We start from the raw sequence: 15,761 nt of genomic DNA, 5'->3' as shown, positions 1-15,761 counted from the left end.
GAAGTGGCGGAGGGCTATGCAGGATTTCATTTAAAGCTGTAAAAAACCAAAAGTTCCCAAATGTAAGTCTAATTAATAGCTTCTTTACATGGATCAACGATAGGTAAGGGAATCCACCTCGGTTTGGGGCTGTAAAAAACCAAAAGTTCCCAAATGTAAGTCTAATTAATAGCTTCTTTACATGGATCAACGATAGGTTGAATCCACCTCAGTTTGGGGCATTTTTTTTTGTGAACACAACTTCCTTCCTCAAAGCCAGAGCAGCCAATGGGGAGGACCACTTAAAGACTAGTGAAGAGAAAAGGGACATGAAGGGAACTTTGCAACTCTGAGGTTGACTTCAGGAGTACTTCCCATCCTGCATAACGGATCTTCACTTTACTCTCAGGACACCAGCAAGTTATTCTAGGGCTTCAGGGTTTCAGCTGCAATGCTTGTTGATATAATATTAGATGAGTAGAAGAGTTTCTACCCCTGGGAATGTCAGACTGGATACCCTGAAACACCATCACCATCTCTCAGCCACATTTCTAAACTGGCTCACTTTTTTCAGCTGTCAGCTCCTGGAATATCCTTCAGGCTGGAAAACAGCTGAGGGTTATTTCAAGTAACCCTGAAAGATCAGGAGACTTGGACGGAAGAATCTCCAGAAAGGTAAAGGCAAGAAAAGAAACGGTTGCCTGCTACAAAATTCAGGATGACAGAAAGAAAACAGAGATAGAAGCTCCCTGGTAATCTTTAAGGAGCTAAGCAAATTTAAGACATGGAAGAGGAAACAGTACAGCTCTTACTAGGGAAGAGTGATGATGTCCTCAGTCTCCATAAAGAACACAAAAACCTGCTAATTATATGATGTTTGCTTTCAACATCTCTGCCATTGAAACCTGGGAAGCACTTGGACAGGTTTTGACAGCATATTTACCAATCATTTTGTCTTTATGTATCGGAACCTATTTTACAATGTATTTGTACACAAAGAAAATTCATTTCATACAAAGAACTTCAGACACTTAAGCTCTTCTGACTTCCAGACAGTCTTGGAGTTATGTAAAAATATGTGTAGACAGCCCGGACATTTATAGGCTGATGACAAAAAAGAGAAGACATTCTATCCAAATGAAAACCTTCAGTTGCTCATTTCATGAAAAGTACTCTCAACAAAGAAACAACACATAGGAAGGAGAAGTATTCTTTGTTTTCAACAACTCCGTTGCATTACTATGACCTAGAACACTGGTGTGATATTTAAAAATGGATCAGTTCAAGGATGAATCCCTAGGAGCAGGTCACAGTTACCGTGTTGGCAGTGACCAAGCACAGGGAAAAAAAGTTAGTGAAGTTCATCACTCTTCTAAGCTAGTACGATGGATGAAAAGTAAAAACAATTCCTGACAGTAATTGCAAGCAAAATCTTCTCTTATCATACCTTATTGATATATAAAAAGCACGAGAGATTTATTTATTTACACCACTTCAAACTTTGATGTATATACAGATGGCCTAATTTCCTTGCCTTTACTCTTTATAAGACCAAAATCAAAGGAAATAAAGGAAGGAAAAAAAAACCCCAAGAACTAGAAAGCAGGTGTTATTTTCAGTGATTTCTAACTGAAGTGGAAGTTTAATGCTTCCTTTCTAATCACATCTCGACAAAAATGCTAATGTTAAATAAGTGCTTTACTGGAGTTCAAATTCTTAAGCATTCAGCTCTGTACTGGTAGTGCTGGGTGGGGTTTTTTTTGCTTTATTGGGGTTTTTATTTTTGCTTTGTGCTGGTTCCTGACAGAATTAATCTCCCTCCATACCCACGATGGTGAAAGACCCCTTGTATTGAGATTACCTGGCCCTCTTACAAGGTAAATCCTACTATATCCATGCTATACCTTGGCCCAGTTGTACTTTTCTCATTTTTTAACTTTTAACAGCTTACATTTCTGCAGCAGCTCCTATCTGACAAAAGGCTACTCTGCTTTCTTGGAACCTGCTTCTGTTCCTCCACATCCCATTAATCTTCCAGCCACAGCCTCCCATAAAGCAGTCCTTCACACACACGCTCGACAATTGTAGCTAAGTAGAGTATGACCGACAGTCTCCTGTGGAAAGTTCAATTACCACTAGAGAGCAGCAAGGGACCAGTTATCTACAAGTTCAAAAGAGAATCCAGCTCAGGAGAAAAAAAAAAAAGAAACAAAATTGTCAGTGGTTTTTGTTTTTTTTTTTAATGGAAATTACAATTTCCTTTGTAAAGAAGAATTATGTCTTGGGTTCTTTACAGTAGCTTGTAAACATATTCATCCAACTGAAAAAAACTTTTATTTATGATCAGGTATTAACAAAAAGACTTTTCCTCATAGCTTTATCCTCAGTCTTCTCTGCATTTTTAATCATTTCCATTGTATTTCTCACATATGCAGAGGAAAAGAAAACCTAGTATTTTAGCACTGGGGTGGGGGGGGTGGGGGGGAGCAGGGAACTCGGGAAATGATGAGAGAAAGTCTTAAGAGAAAAGCCACCTGGACATCTAGTTGCTACAAGTTGGCTCTACACCTACTCAGTGTAGTAAAACATGATTTTGATATATGAGTTTTAAGAGCTATCTTGTGACATTTCTCCCTAAGCTTTGAGGATAAAACATAAGGCTAAACAGAAGCAAGTATGTACTCCAGCATACAAAGATCAACACAAAGACCTTGTGGCTCTCTGATAAATTTCCACTCTGAGATACTGTCAGTGTCATTTGTAAAGCTGTAAAGGATTAGAGGTGGAAGGCATTAGGGGCACGGTAACTGTCAGAAAACTATAGTCAAGACCTTGACACAAAATTGAATACATCAGGTTTTTGCATCCAAGTTCTCGTATGCCTTTTTTATTCCCTCAACTGCTACCAAAATACTTTTGCTAAATGGCCACAGATTTCAAATCTAACAAGGGTCAAGGGAACTTTTTGATGTAAGCTGTGAAAACTATGCTTACATCCCAGTTAAACTGTGTTTGAAGCAAAGTTTAATACACTAATGTTGTTCCTTTGACAAGTGGGGGCCCTGCTCCCAGGAAGCTCGGGATCAGCATTAAAATATCCTCAGCTGATGTCAGAACAGAAGTCAGTTTGACTAAAGGTACAGCTCAGTGATAAGGTTTAGCTGACAAAACAAGCTTGCTTCTGCTGAAAGGGTCTCCTCCAGCTCTTCCCTGCCAGCCTTTAGATCCACCTCTCCTCCCCCCCACCGTGTCACATCTGATATGCATTAGCTCCATAAGGTTTGAGGGACATCAAACTTAGCGCAAGGGAGGGAGCCAGTCAAGGTAGCTGGGAGGCAGGGAGAGGGGAACATGACTCACAGCTATTTCTCCCTCCCACCACAGCCCTTAGGTTGGCTCTTCTGTCTTAGCAAACTGCACCACGGGATTCCTTTGGCAGCTAATATAGCTAGTAAACAGCAACTCAATTAGTAAATAGTAAGTCCCACTTAAAATGATTTTCTGACAGAGATTTCTCAATTTGGGAGAAGAACTTACGTTTCCCAGATTTAGCTGGGATTCGGATCACAGTGGGTTTCCGGGCTAAAGCTGGCTGAGCTGTCTGTTCCTTTGCAGGTTCACTTTTGGTAAGCAACTGAAATGGATCTAAAAGGAAAAAAAAACCCAACATATTTAATATTTATTTGTTGAATACAAATCTCACTGGGTATTGCTTTCATTATTAAGGACATTTATATTTCACACCCAAGAAAGTCATTAAAAAAAAAATATAAATCAGGCTGATGCAAATAGTGTACTCAGCTCTTTGTAAATAATGTGTCTTTTCTGTACATCTGCATTCATAGTTACTTAACATGAACATGCTCCAGATGCCTTCTGGGATTATATAAGCCACTGAACAAGAGGAACTGCATTGCTTGGTAATAGGGACCTGAAATCAGGATGGCTTTAGGGAAATGTTTTCAAAGCAGTTGCTCTAATATACAGACATAGCTGTGAACACAGTTGCTAAAAAGTTTTCATCAATAAAATCTTGCCAAAGCTAAACAATCAGCACTGCAGCAGATAAAAAGCCTACAGAAACAAAACAAAACAAATAATTTAAATATTACTGATTACAAAATATCTTTGCTGTAGAACAACTAATTTCCTGGAAGATTCTGCATCATTTTGTTGATTATAAACCTGGTGTCATGGGGGAGACTGGTTCAGACCAAGGACTGGGAGTCGTGCCTGAGCTCTGCCCCTGCCTGTATCACTCATCGGTAAGACAGGAGCAATGTTTTCTATGCTTCATAAACTTAAGCACTGGTCTTTTATTAATAGGCATGGGAACATATGCACATGTAGAAGGGAGCTGTAAAAATGCTAGTACATAAATAAAACCCAAATCAATGGGTTCTTTCTCAAGTACACCTTCATGTCAAAGAGCAATACTTCATTTATACCTCTTCTCTGTTGTTAACAACTGCTACCTTTTTCTCTGACATTACCAAAAACTGCAGTAAAATGGCAACGCTTAACGGTATCGTAAATATGTAAAGTAGAAACTGGAGAAGCACTCCGGACAATAAATTCTCCATGACACATATTCATAGACCCAACAACCGAGTTTGATCTCCTCTGGTGGCCTTTTTAGATGTGTAGCTCAATGAGATGTTATTTATGGAGTGTCAGAGCCTCAGAGAGGAAGTATGCTGGGCATCTCTTTAAATTCTTCAGGACTTTTTATAAAAACATACCCTTCCTCAAAACTGCCGCCACACTTTCTGACAAAGTTGGAAGCCCTGTATTTGATAAAATTTTACCTTCAACACTTATAAAAAACAATTTTAAAAATTATGTAATATGAAATAATGATTTCTTACACATAATTTTGGATAGTATAACATAATGCAGTTTATCGAGACACTAGAAATCTGTGTCTAGGAATATACATAAGATTTAAGAAAATCCAGAAATACGGTATTTATTTATGAACAACCTTATTAAAAAGCTTTTAGCATTTTAATTTAAAAAGCCTTGGCATTTTTAGAGAGAGGGGAAGAACACCAAGTACATCGAGCTCTGTGTTTTGTTTTTTTTTTTAAAAAAAACAAAGATAGGCCCAAAATAATTTCAGAGAGAGAAAACACTGTGTAATATTGTGCTGCTGAATTACAGTGTAATGGACTGCCCTCCTGCATGCACAGGACTTGGTGGTCACAGCTACCCCAGCCTCTGCTGCCGCTCCTCCCTGCCGGGCGCTTCTGCCTGCCGCCGGCAGCGCCCTCCGCCCGCGCCCCCAGCTCTCCCCAGCTCCCGCTGCCAGCATGAAGCTGTGGCAACAGCAGGGACTACATGCCGCAGGGCCCGGGCACGCTCACCCCTGCTCAGGTGTCCACCTCCCACTAGCTCCTTGCTTAAGGCTCTCTTCGTAGACGTACCCATCACATACAGGTGTGCCACTGGGGTTTGTGCCATGGTCTCTCTCAAAGTCAAGGTATCTACCTGCCTACAGGCTCCCCAGAAATCTGCCTGGGTACCTTCATGTCAGATTCTAATCACAAATCAAAGCACATCAATTCCTTCTGTCAGGCTGCTTGTATAACAGCTTTGAGCGTATGCTTCAGGTAGAAAGGATCACGACAGGTCAACGATTTGTCTACAGCTTAAGGTATACAGGCTATAGTTAAAAATAAGCTCTGTTACCATCTAGACAGAAGGTGGCTCCATCACATTGTTCCCAAAGGCACTGGGGCATCCAGAAACTAGGCACAGGCAACCCACAATGTTTTAGAAGGTAAGGGTAAAACTAACATCTTTTTTAAGTTATGGATTAGCACTAGTCAGTAAAAGGTTTAGGTCTCTTCAGTGAAAGCTGCATCAGAGCAAGGATTTTTCTAGAGGACTTGAAAACACAGACCACAAGAGGGGTGCAAGCATTCTGGCAGTATGGTCATTACAAGAAACAGAAATCCCACTCTTAGAGCAAGCCTGCAGTTATAATTTTCTTTTATTCCTTTATACTTATGTCTGCTAGCTACACTGCTAACCTTTGAATAGCATTAAAAAAAGACTATTTGTCTAATCTTAAGTCTTCTGCTGGTGTTCGGAGTGACTTTAGTGCAGCTGAAAAAAGAAAACTGAAAGCAGGCTTTCTTCTCTCTTTCAGCTCTCTGGCAACTCTGCGACAGATTTGAGGAGTGACCCTGGAGAGGCAGCAGGGCAGCGGGGCCTCAAAGCTGCACCAGCCCGTTGGGAAGCTGGAGACACAGGGCGAGCAGAGGAACGGTGAGCAGGGCTAAGTCACGGTCTGCTTGACACAGCAGGACCATAGGGAACACACCAGAGCACCTCTCAAGGTAAGGTTCTGCAGAGGTTAAGGAAGTTCTGCATGAACAATGAGGAAACCATTTTCCAAAGCCTCAATCTTATAAAACTATAAACATTGTGAGAACAAGTGGAAATGCTCTAAATATCCAAAATAATCACAGATCTGTATTCTTGTAAATTTATGGGAGATTTAAAATTGTACAAATTTACTGTTTGTCAGCTGTTAATCATTGCTATGCGTAGAAATGGCTTTCTCGACCATTCAACAGTTGGCAGAGGTCTCTAAATCAGTAAATCTGAGAAGTAATTTTTAAGTCTGAGAAAAGTCATTTCTAAGGCTGAGAAAACCATTCGATGAACCTTAGTTTTCCACTCATTATCTTATGTTCAATTATACTGTTGTCACCTCATAATTAGTTTAAAACTCATTACCTTGTTTGTGTTATTCCATTCCCCAGTGTTGGGTTTGCAGCAGAAATTGGCTGAGTAAATGACTGTGCTGCTTTGTGCAATGGGACTGACAACATATCAAATTTTTATGTTGTTTAACAACAATTGGGCATCATTTGAGCATAATTCACGGAGGTGTGAAAACAGAATTGTTAATATACTCATTTAAAGCTTCTCAGCTCAAGAAAATTAATCTGCAAGGCATTTTTCATAACACACATCAACAGATTCTATTGATATTTTTTTTATTAAACTTTTACAATGATGCTTAAAGCCTGCATCTTCCTTAGTCTCACTTTTCTACAGCTTCTGTTTCAAAGGTTTATATGATAACATATATTACCGTGCTTGTTCGCAGGAAAGACAAATGAAAGCTGTGTATTCAAATACACTGTATATCACCTTTTTTTTTCACCAGTTTAGGAGAGACAGCTTTTTCCCACCCCTCTCATTTACCATCCTTGTTTAAAATAAAAAAGTAGGAGGTTACAGAACAAACACTAGGTTTTGCCCATGTGAGCAGGACAGATGGATATCTTTCTGAAATATTTATTGGTAGTCTTTAAGTAAGTGGTAGTTAAGATGGTAACAGATACCTCAGCAGCAACAAGAGGAATCTCCAAACAAACCAGATGTGGACAGCTAAAAGCACAGAATAGTACTATCTGCTGTGAAGATGCTCAGTCCTGGAAGAAGTACTCTCAGTACACATGAGAACAACGTAGTACGAAAGGTGTTGATGCTGACATTACAACACTTGCCACTACAGAAGTGTGCAACTGTGTCTACTTTCAATATTTAATTAAAAAAATTTAATCAGCTGTTAAAGGCAAGGCTCACACATTCTCTTCACACAGAACAGTATTGTTATCCAGGATAACAGAGAATAGAGCCAAACCTCATCAATGAATCTTTTTGTTAAAAACCTAGCCCCATGAAACTACTCTGATGTTTGTGGAAGCATACTTAACCCATACTTGGGGGAAGATTTTCAACAACAGGCCCCTACTAGTAATATAGCTGGAGATTCAATGGAAACCTGACAGAAAACATCCCAAAGAGGAATGGGGTCCATGCTCAAGAAACACTGTGAAATGCTACAACCAAAAGTCTGATGTTCACTCAGATGTTCTAAATCTCAGCCTATTTACAACTATAAATAGACATATTAGACAGGTATCCTACCTAAATTCCAGCATCAGTGATTTTCCCAATCTCAGTTTTCCCCAGTATTTTTCATCACCGAAATTAACAGTTCACTGTTCTTAGAAATGGTATTTCTGACCCAGAGAGAATAATATGGCCTACACCACCTTTCTCAAAATATGCAATTTGCAGCTCCCTCTGCATGGAAAATTGCCATGATCTGGTCATGACCATATCTTTTAATAGACTGGGAAATTAAAAAACAAAAAGGGGAAAAAAAAAAGAGAGAGGGAATGGGATGCAGGCTCTTTCAGGATGTAATATGTGCATAGCCTGAAAGTAAGCTCAGGTGAAACTCAGGCTTCTCAGCATTCTCCTAACAGTCTCCTAGGAGAGTAGACCAGGTCACTCAAATAAAAGGAATACAGTATTCAGGAGTAGACTTAGTATTGCTTCAGACTTAAAATTGGAGCAGAGACAAGAAAATCTGCTGTCATAACGTTCTAGGAGTTCTTTCTCCCCAGTCTACACAGAGGTTTTTCATGACTAGCCCAGTTATTTTGGTAGAGGCTATGAACGGACTGTGTGGTCCTGCTTCATTTGAAGATTTGTAGTTCATCAGGCCAAGGAGATTTGCTTTGCCTGATATGGCACATTTAGTCAAACAGGTACTTGAGCGGGCTGGTAAAAATCTTTTATATGTAGCAACCTTTACACGTAAGTAGCCTTTCCAATGTGGTTGCCAAAGCATTAGTTTTATTTCTGCACCTGCTTATGCTGTTTTATCAAAAGCACACAACACTGGAGCAACCACACAGTAATTTCAGATTCCTCCCAGAAACATTATCTCCAGATGCCAAAACAGAAATTTCAAACTTCTCACACATTAACAAGATTTTTTCAAAAGAGTTGTGCAAAGACTTCAGGATAGGAAGAATTTATCCAGCAACATTTATTGCTACTCGGAGCAGAGAAAATGTAGTGAACTACTTGCATAGGTTTTAGGCATTGCTCCCCGTTCACTGCTGACATCTGATGGATTACCACAAAAAGCAAGGCAACTCAAGGCCAGTGATCGCTATTTTTGAGGAACGAGTCCAATCCAAAGAATGAATGATGTTTACAGGATATATGTGGAGTTTGCAGAAGGAGCCTAGCCATTAGTACCGCAAAAGTGCACACAGTCAAAGAATTATGTAGAGTTTGATATTCTCTGGAAAGTATAGGAAAAAAAATTGCCGAGAGATGCAACAGAAGATCCAACCTAAATGTACTTGTTGAAAATGCAAGATGTCCTTAACTGAGCAATGAAATATCTCATCCACAGTGTTAGAAAGTTGGAGAGCAGATAAAATAAAATCTACTACTAGAATAGCAAAATTTGTTGGGCTATTCTAACACTTAATGGCAACACAAGCATTTATGGGGTGGAAAACTACAGTGCTACATCGTACACAGAGACAGATACAAATGAACCTTTTCCGAGCTTTCAGCACTTCTCTCTCAAACTGCGGGAATGCCCACGCTTACTATCTGTGTGTATCTAAAAGAACAACGTTTGGTTCATTGCTAGCTTGTCCATATGAGTAAAGGTGATAGTAATTACACCGCCTTTGGCACAAAAGGACTGCTTATACTAGCACGAGCTATTATGTGAGAGTTTGGAGGCTATTCCTACACCATTAATCTATTTTGCTAGTTGAAGTAAGACTAGGATAGTTCAGATTGCAAGAGCCTTCAGGAGGTCTCTAATCCAACCTCCTGCCCAGAACAGGTCAGCCATGAGGTCATGTTGCTAGAAATTGGTTGCATAACCTGGTCTAACTTCAAAAATCGGATGCCGGCGGGACATACAGTGTGTGACAAAAAAGCAAACCCCCAAATTACCCTGGAGATTAAGAAACACAGCCTTGTCCATTCTTGCCAGGTGAATGAATGCTTGTTCATTAGCAAGAGATTCCAGTGCCCCAAAACAGGCAAGCTGGAAATATCCAAAGCAGAGGATTGGTGATGGAGAGCAGTAGGGCATACAAAATCTTTTTAATGAAAATGTGAAGGACAAGGGAATATATAATGTTGTTTAAAATACCTATCTACCCTCTTGCAAGAATCTCACATGCTTTCAGCAAAGGAAAAAAATAGTTTTATTTATAAACACTTCTTTTAAATAAGCATTTTGTTGTTCTTTGACAACCTTTGTGATCAAGGATATCTGCCTTTTAAGTGTTATTGTAAAATAAACAGATTTAATCATCAGAGAAGACAGTTATTATTAAGAACATTATTATTTGCGTGTTACCACTTAACAGCATCTATAGACATGGAACTCAAAAGCAAATTCATTTGCATTTGGCAACCTAAAGGGCTCCTCACCTATTATGTAGCTATGATTTAAAAACCTTATTTGTTTCCTGAAATTAGATATAAGGCCTTCTCCTGTGGTAACAGTGGAGTCACTTCCAAGCTCCCTGAAGGCTCCAATTTATGTTTACTAAGCAAACATTTGTAGTATCTGAAGACTTAATAGATGCTTGTTACCACTTCTGCTGGAGATTGCCAACCTTACAGCAAAACCAACAGGACACTGCGAAGATCCATACCTCTACTACTCCACCCCACAGTAGCACGTCTTCAGGTAAATCTGGTTTTGTCAGGGGTTTAAGCCAAATAGCAGATTAAAATGGATGAGACAGCTCACTCTTTTCTGGGGATGATACTTTGTCCGTAAGTAAAAAAGGAGACAGATAACTTTAAAACAACCACAACGAGTCATGGTAAGTAGCACAGCAGAACCCTAAGAAAAGCTGCACTATTTTGAAGATATGTCTGAACTAATCTACCAGTTAGAAATATTTCAGTTCTTTTTTTCTTTTCCTTCCTGAAGAAGCAATTAAAAACAAGCAGCTGGGCAACATCTCCACAGCAGACAAATTTGAAGTTACTCAAGCAGCAGTTTTTCTGAATTGACTACAATGTCACACAAATTCCACCATTCATGCCACAGAAAGGAACAATACCTGTAAATGGATAGCAGCACTGGTTTGGTTGGGGATTTTTTTGCCATACAGGCAGAAATGAACTTTCATACTGCCATGAAGTAGGTAGGTAGGTAGGTAGGTAGGTAGATAGATAAAACAGTTTATGCTGTTTTAGAGAGAGAGAAGATGAGAGAGAAGAATAACTCTCCACAGGCGAAAAGGAATGAAAACATTCTAGCTAGATTACCTCCAGGTTTGAATTTAAATGTGTGCTTTAAATGCACTGTTACCTTATTTTCTTTGTCCAAAACATACATTCTCAGAACATTTAGCAAGCAGGCACACTACATGCTTTAACATAGCAACTAATACAACTTTTGGGTAAAATAATGGATCTTCTGAAGCCACGGAATTTACACTCAGTTCAGCTTGCACTAGGATTTAATTTCCAAGCCTTTGTAAAAATGGATTAGTGAGAAGAGAGCCCACCTGACAGATCACCGAAACTTTTAACCTTCAGGAACTGCACAAATCCCTGTTACCAGCTACAAGAGAAATGTAAAAATACCCCAGATGATCCAAAATATCACAACTGTCATCAAAGCATTAGCACCACAAGATTTAGAGTCCCAAACAGTTGCCTTCACATTCTAAATGACTGATTTGAACAGGAGTAATTTCATTAGGATACAAGTGGCTTTGAACATTATCTCTAGCCTTTGAGTCCAGAATTATGGCACTTAAAACTGGCATCAATTTTGGCTGCTGATGAAAGGAGCAGTTCTACAGATTTGTCATTCCTGACTTCTCCTTCCTGGCACTTCCCTTGAGCCAGCATCAGAGACATGAGTTGGATGCAAGGTTCTGCCACAGTTCACCTCTGAATCTCAGAGCTGTTGAGCTCCCAAAGCTCCCACAGACTTCAACTGGCAGAGTGGATGCTGAAAGCTTTGAAAGCGATCTCGGTACCCAGAGTCTTTATTTGCAACAGAACGGTTCCCCCTCTCCATACAGGTCGGACAAAGATAAAATCATTAATGTTTGGATAAGGGCAAGTTCACTCTACAAACAGCTGTGCTGTTGGAGATGCTGTCAAACACTGATGAAACCCATGGGGTTGCCTGAGGTAAACTTGAAAGAAAATCATCCAGCTAGCTTTGGTAGTTAAACTACCAGTTAAAACTGACAGTTAAACTGGTGAAACTATAAACTGGTTTGTTGCCAACACTATTGATCTTAGCACATAAATAATATTCAAATATCTTTCACTACTGTGGAGATGGTAGCCTTCTGTTAGAGGAAGCTGATGTCTTATGTCAGTCAATTAAATTGCTGTAGAGACTCTGAATTTGTTTTGCCTGTTTCACCTTCTCATTCATATGCTCACTTCAACTTCTGCGCCCTCCCCACCATCAACTGAACAGTTCACCTTCTTACTTTTGCATCAGGCGTTAGTAGCAGCAGTGATCTATCCGTCCAGTTCTATTTACATTAGTCTAAGTACCAGACGCGTTTGTCTTATCCGAAAAAAATTAAGTTTTGTGAACGCTGTAATCTGTGATGTAACACTGCTCTTTGACAAACAAGCTGTTGGTGCTTAGTTTCAAACACCACTGCACAAAAGCCTTCTTCCTTTCCTAGGGTTGCCATAACAACAAGCAGAGGGCTGTCATTTTGCTAAGTAATGACAATGACAAATATGTAAGAAATGCAAAGATCTGGGGAACTGGGAGCAAGATTAGAGCTTCTCTTCCCACCTTTACAAAACATTTTACTGTGGATTCATCTTGCAAATCCTAAGCTGTTCCTATGGGAACATGAGAAATAGCTAGTGTTAGTGCTCCGCATTGCCTCATTTTTCAGAAAGCCAGTGTTGTTCTTGTGGATGCTTTGTCAAGACATAGCACAGCATTAGCAATCCAGAGTATAGGATATGATCTTGAGCTCACAAATGCCTGCAAAAATCTGGAATGAATCCTAATTTTACAGTGTAATAAAGTGATAATGCTGTCAGACCTTTTTCTCTTCAGTAGGTAAGAAGGGGTTGCAGCAAAGATGCCATTTTATTGAATGAATAAAATCATGGACAGGTGACTCAAGAAGTCAGGAAACTATTATCTGAATAATTCTTATGTTAACCATGAGAATGGAAAGTATTTTCTTCTTAATTAAATCAAGAATAACACCTAGGACACCAACCAGAAAAATGAAGACTGACATTCTTACCACTTCATCATGAAAGCTGTTTTTTCAGGTGATTTTCACTTGGGATCACTCAACCTCTTATTTAACAGAAGAATTAATGTTGTTTAATTTTTCCAGGTTGGGGAAAAGGCAGTCTTTTAGCGTACAGAGCCAAACATAATCTTCCTTTTTATGCACTTTCAAAATGTAAGTATTCTCTTTTCTTGCCTACTACTCAGAACAGTTACATGTTCCCTCTGTTTGTTGCATCTATTAATCAAAATAAAATGACTGAAACTACAAGTTTTACCCTAAATGCACAGAAAACAAGAGTGATCCCTCGCGCTTCTAACTTTCTTCTAAAACCGTCACATGCACAGTGGCGGTTCCACAACTCCAGTCTCCAGACATGATGATCATGACTCTGTTCCCAGCTAGACGCTGTCAGTCATACAATTCCTTGACTTAGGTACGAAACGCCTCTCCAGTCACCCTGTACTCCTGCCTCCTTCCAGGCTTGGTACAGCTTCTGCAGTGTTCCTGGAATCTGTCAGTCCAAGAAAAAATGGACTTGTATCCATGTTGAGCTAATCACCTCTCCTGCAGGATCTTCTGTTGCCTTATTTCACTGCTTTCATTAAGCTCCCCTGAGATCTGTTTGTCTGTACATACTGATCTTAACAGTTTAGGGCTTTAAAGGACTTTCTACATCTGCCTTGGGGTTTTTATGCCAATACAAAGAAGAAACAGTAACAAATCAGAACTTCGTCTAACAATATAATCCACAAACTGTGAAGAAATGGCATTTGTTAACAATCATTAATATTGATCTACTGTGACAACTACACAGTATCTATGCTTCTCTTTTCAAAAAGCCAAGATGTTTAATGATAAATGAGGTTAAAAAACCAAAAAGATTAAAAATCATAGTTAGTCCCTTAAACAAGCATTCTATGACACACCATCTATTTTAAAGCAGAACTTTCCCTGGATTGCAATGGGGCTGTTAAGCTAAATCAGGACATACTTGAATATTAAGAGGGAAAAAACTATTGCTATAAAGTTTAATGACAACCCAACACCCACTTGTGTCTTAAACTACCTAAAACAGCATTAAAAAAAATCAACCCCAGTGCTTAATGGAATCAAACAAGGTTTATGAAAGGGATGTAGTTGTAGTAATTAATCTGTCCATATGAAATAATTATTTTCACGTATTAGAAAAAATTGAAGTTGTGTAACAAGCATATAGTCGCATGACAAGACAAGACTCAAAGATAAGAAAGAGAAAATAAGTAGGCACTGGTGAGATGGAGGGAGTATCCCAGTATGTTTGATCACAAGTTTCCCTAAATGCAACAAACATTGCTGCTTCTCTAGATGGCTAGGTTTCCACTACAGAACTTCAGGCACTCAAATAAATTAGTCAGATTAGATGGCAAGAGATAAGATGTCCCAAGTTCCCCAGAAAGAATTGTGATACACTCTGGAGGTGACATCTAGCATATAATATCAAGTCTTTTATCATTATTTTAGTAATCACGTAATAAATCCAGCAGGCAACTTCTGAGATTTATATAGCCTTGAAACCTCCCAAGTCTCAAAATCCAAGTAATTTCATAGTGATCTTGACATGATAGAAACCCAAGAATTTCATATATACACATAAACCCAGACAAGACAGGTAGACATAACTCACACAGGATCATACACCTGCAAAGAGTAACCAATGACAGTTTAAAAAAATTTCTTCTTACCTGCTGCTGCTGCTTCAGAACTGATGCTATCTTTAGCTACACAAGTTGGACTTAGGGGCAAAATGTCGTCATCAAAACTGATCAGATCTCCTTCCACATCTAGTTTATTTTGCAAAGCAGGTGCTGAGGAGTTGGCTGCAGGTGACAATTCCCCCAGAGACTTGAAAACTTTTTCTTGGGCGGATACGGAAGTCCGTGGGGAAGCAGCAATCGGTTTTAGTGAGGCCAAAGAAAGGGCAGGATTTTCTACGTAATGTGACTTTTTAGGAACAAGAGGCCTTGGAGCAGGAACAGGAAATTTCTTCTGTCCATCGCTGTTTTCTGCAACTGATCCACTCCTTGCATCAAGAAAATCACTACTACTACTTTTAACAAGGCCAGGTTTTGGCTTCTTTGGCAGTTCAGGTTTGGTTACAACAGTGCTCCCAACTACTTCAGGCTGAGGCTGTAATTCCTTGGAAGGTGTTGATTTGCTTTCTGTCCATGCATCCCAGTCTCCTGAAATTCTGCTTACCCCTGGCTTTGGAGCAACTACTGGTTTCTTTGCAGTAACAGGTCTTGGGGTGAATGAACGAGGGGCAATTTCTGGCTTTTTTGATAATCCTGAGGTATCATTGGTTCCTTGGGATTCAAAAACTTTGATCCTTGAAACAACACTATATTGGCTCTTTTCTGTACTCATGCTGTCCATCGCCAAGTGACTGTCTAGTAAGCTATCATCTAAGAGAGGTGACTGCTGAATTGGAGGTTGCTGCCTTTTTGTGGTACACGGGTTCACTACTTCTCCATTGTCTATCTTACTTTCAGTATTTTTGACTACAGGTCTGAGATTGCTTCTTGATCTTGGCTTTGGCACAGGACATATCACAGCATTGGGATTTTCTTGGCACCTCTGACCTTCAGAAATTTCAAAGGCTATTAACGGATTCTCATTTTCTGAAGGAGACCTATT

At 39.5% G+C, this 15,761-nt stretch overlaps 1 protein-coding gene across 1 annotated transcript in view; it reads right to left on the bottom strand.

Annotated features, from left to right (window-relative positions):
- The window catches only part of SH3D19 (SH3 domain containing 19), a 31,554-nt gene extending 16,054 nt beyond the window's left edge, over positions 1–15,500 (bottom strand). Inside the window, exons 1-3 of the mRNA XM_009587817.1 lie at positions 14,810–15,500; positions 3,517–3,624; positions 1–36 (exon numbers count right to left, since the gene is read on the bottom strand). The exon at positions 1–36 is cut by the window's left edge and continues 83 nt beyond it. Coding sequence (XP_009586112.1) covers positions 1–36; positions 3,517–3,624; positions 14,810–15,500 — 835 coding nt within the window. The remainder of the gene's footprint in view (positions 37–3,516; positions 3,625–14,809) is intronic.
- Between the last annotated feature and the right edge of the window lie 261 nt (positions 15,501–15,761).

Source organism: Fulmarus glacialis, unplaced genomic scaffold, assembly GCF_000690835.1.
Source record: "Fulmarus glacialis isolate BGI_N327 unplaced genomic scaffold, ASM69083v1 scaffold7261, whole genome shotgun sequence".
NCBI classification, from domain to species: domain Eukaryota; kingdom Metazoa; phylum Chordata; class Aves; order Procellariiformes; family Procellariidae; genus Fulmarus; species Fulmarus glacialis.
This window is presented reverse-complemented; position numbering and strand designations above follow the sequence as displayed.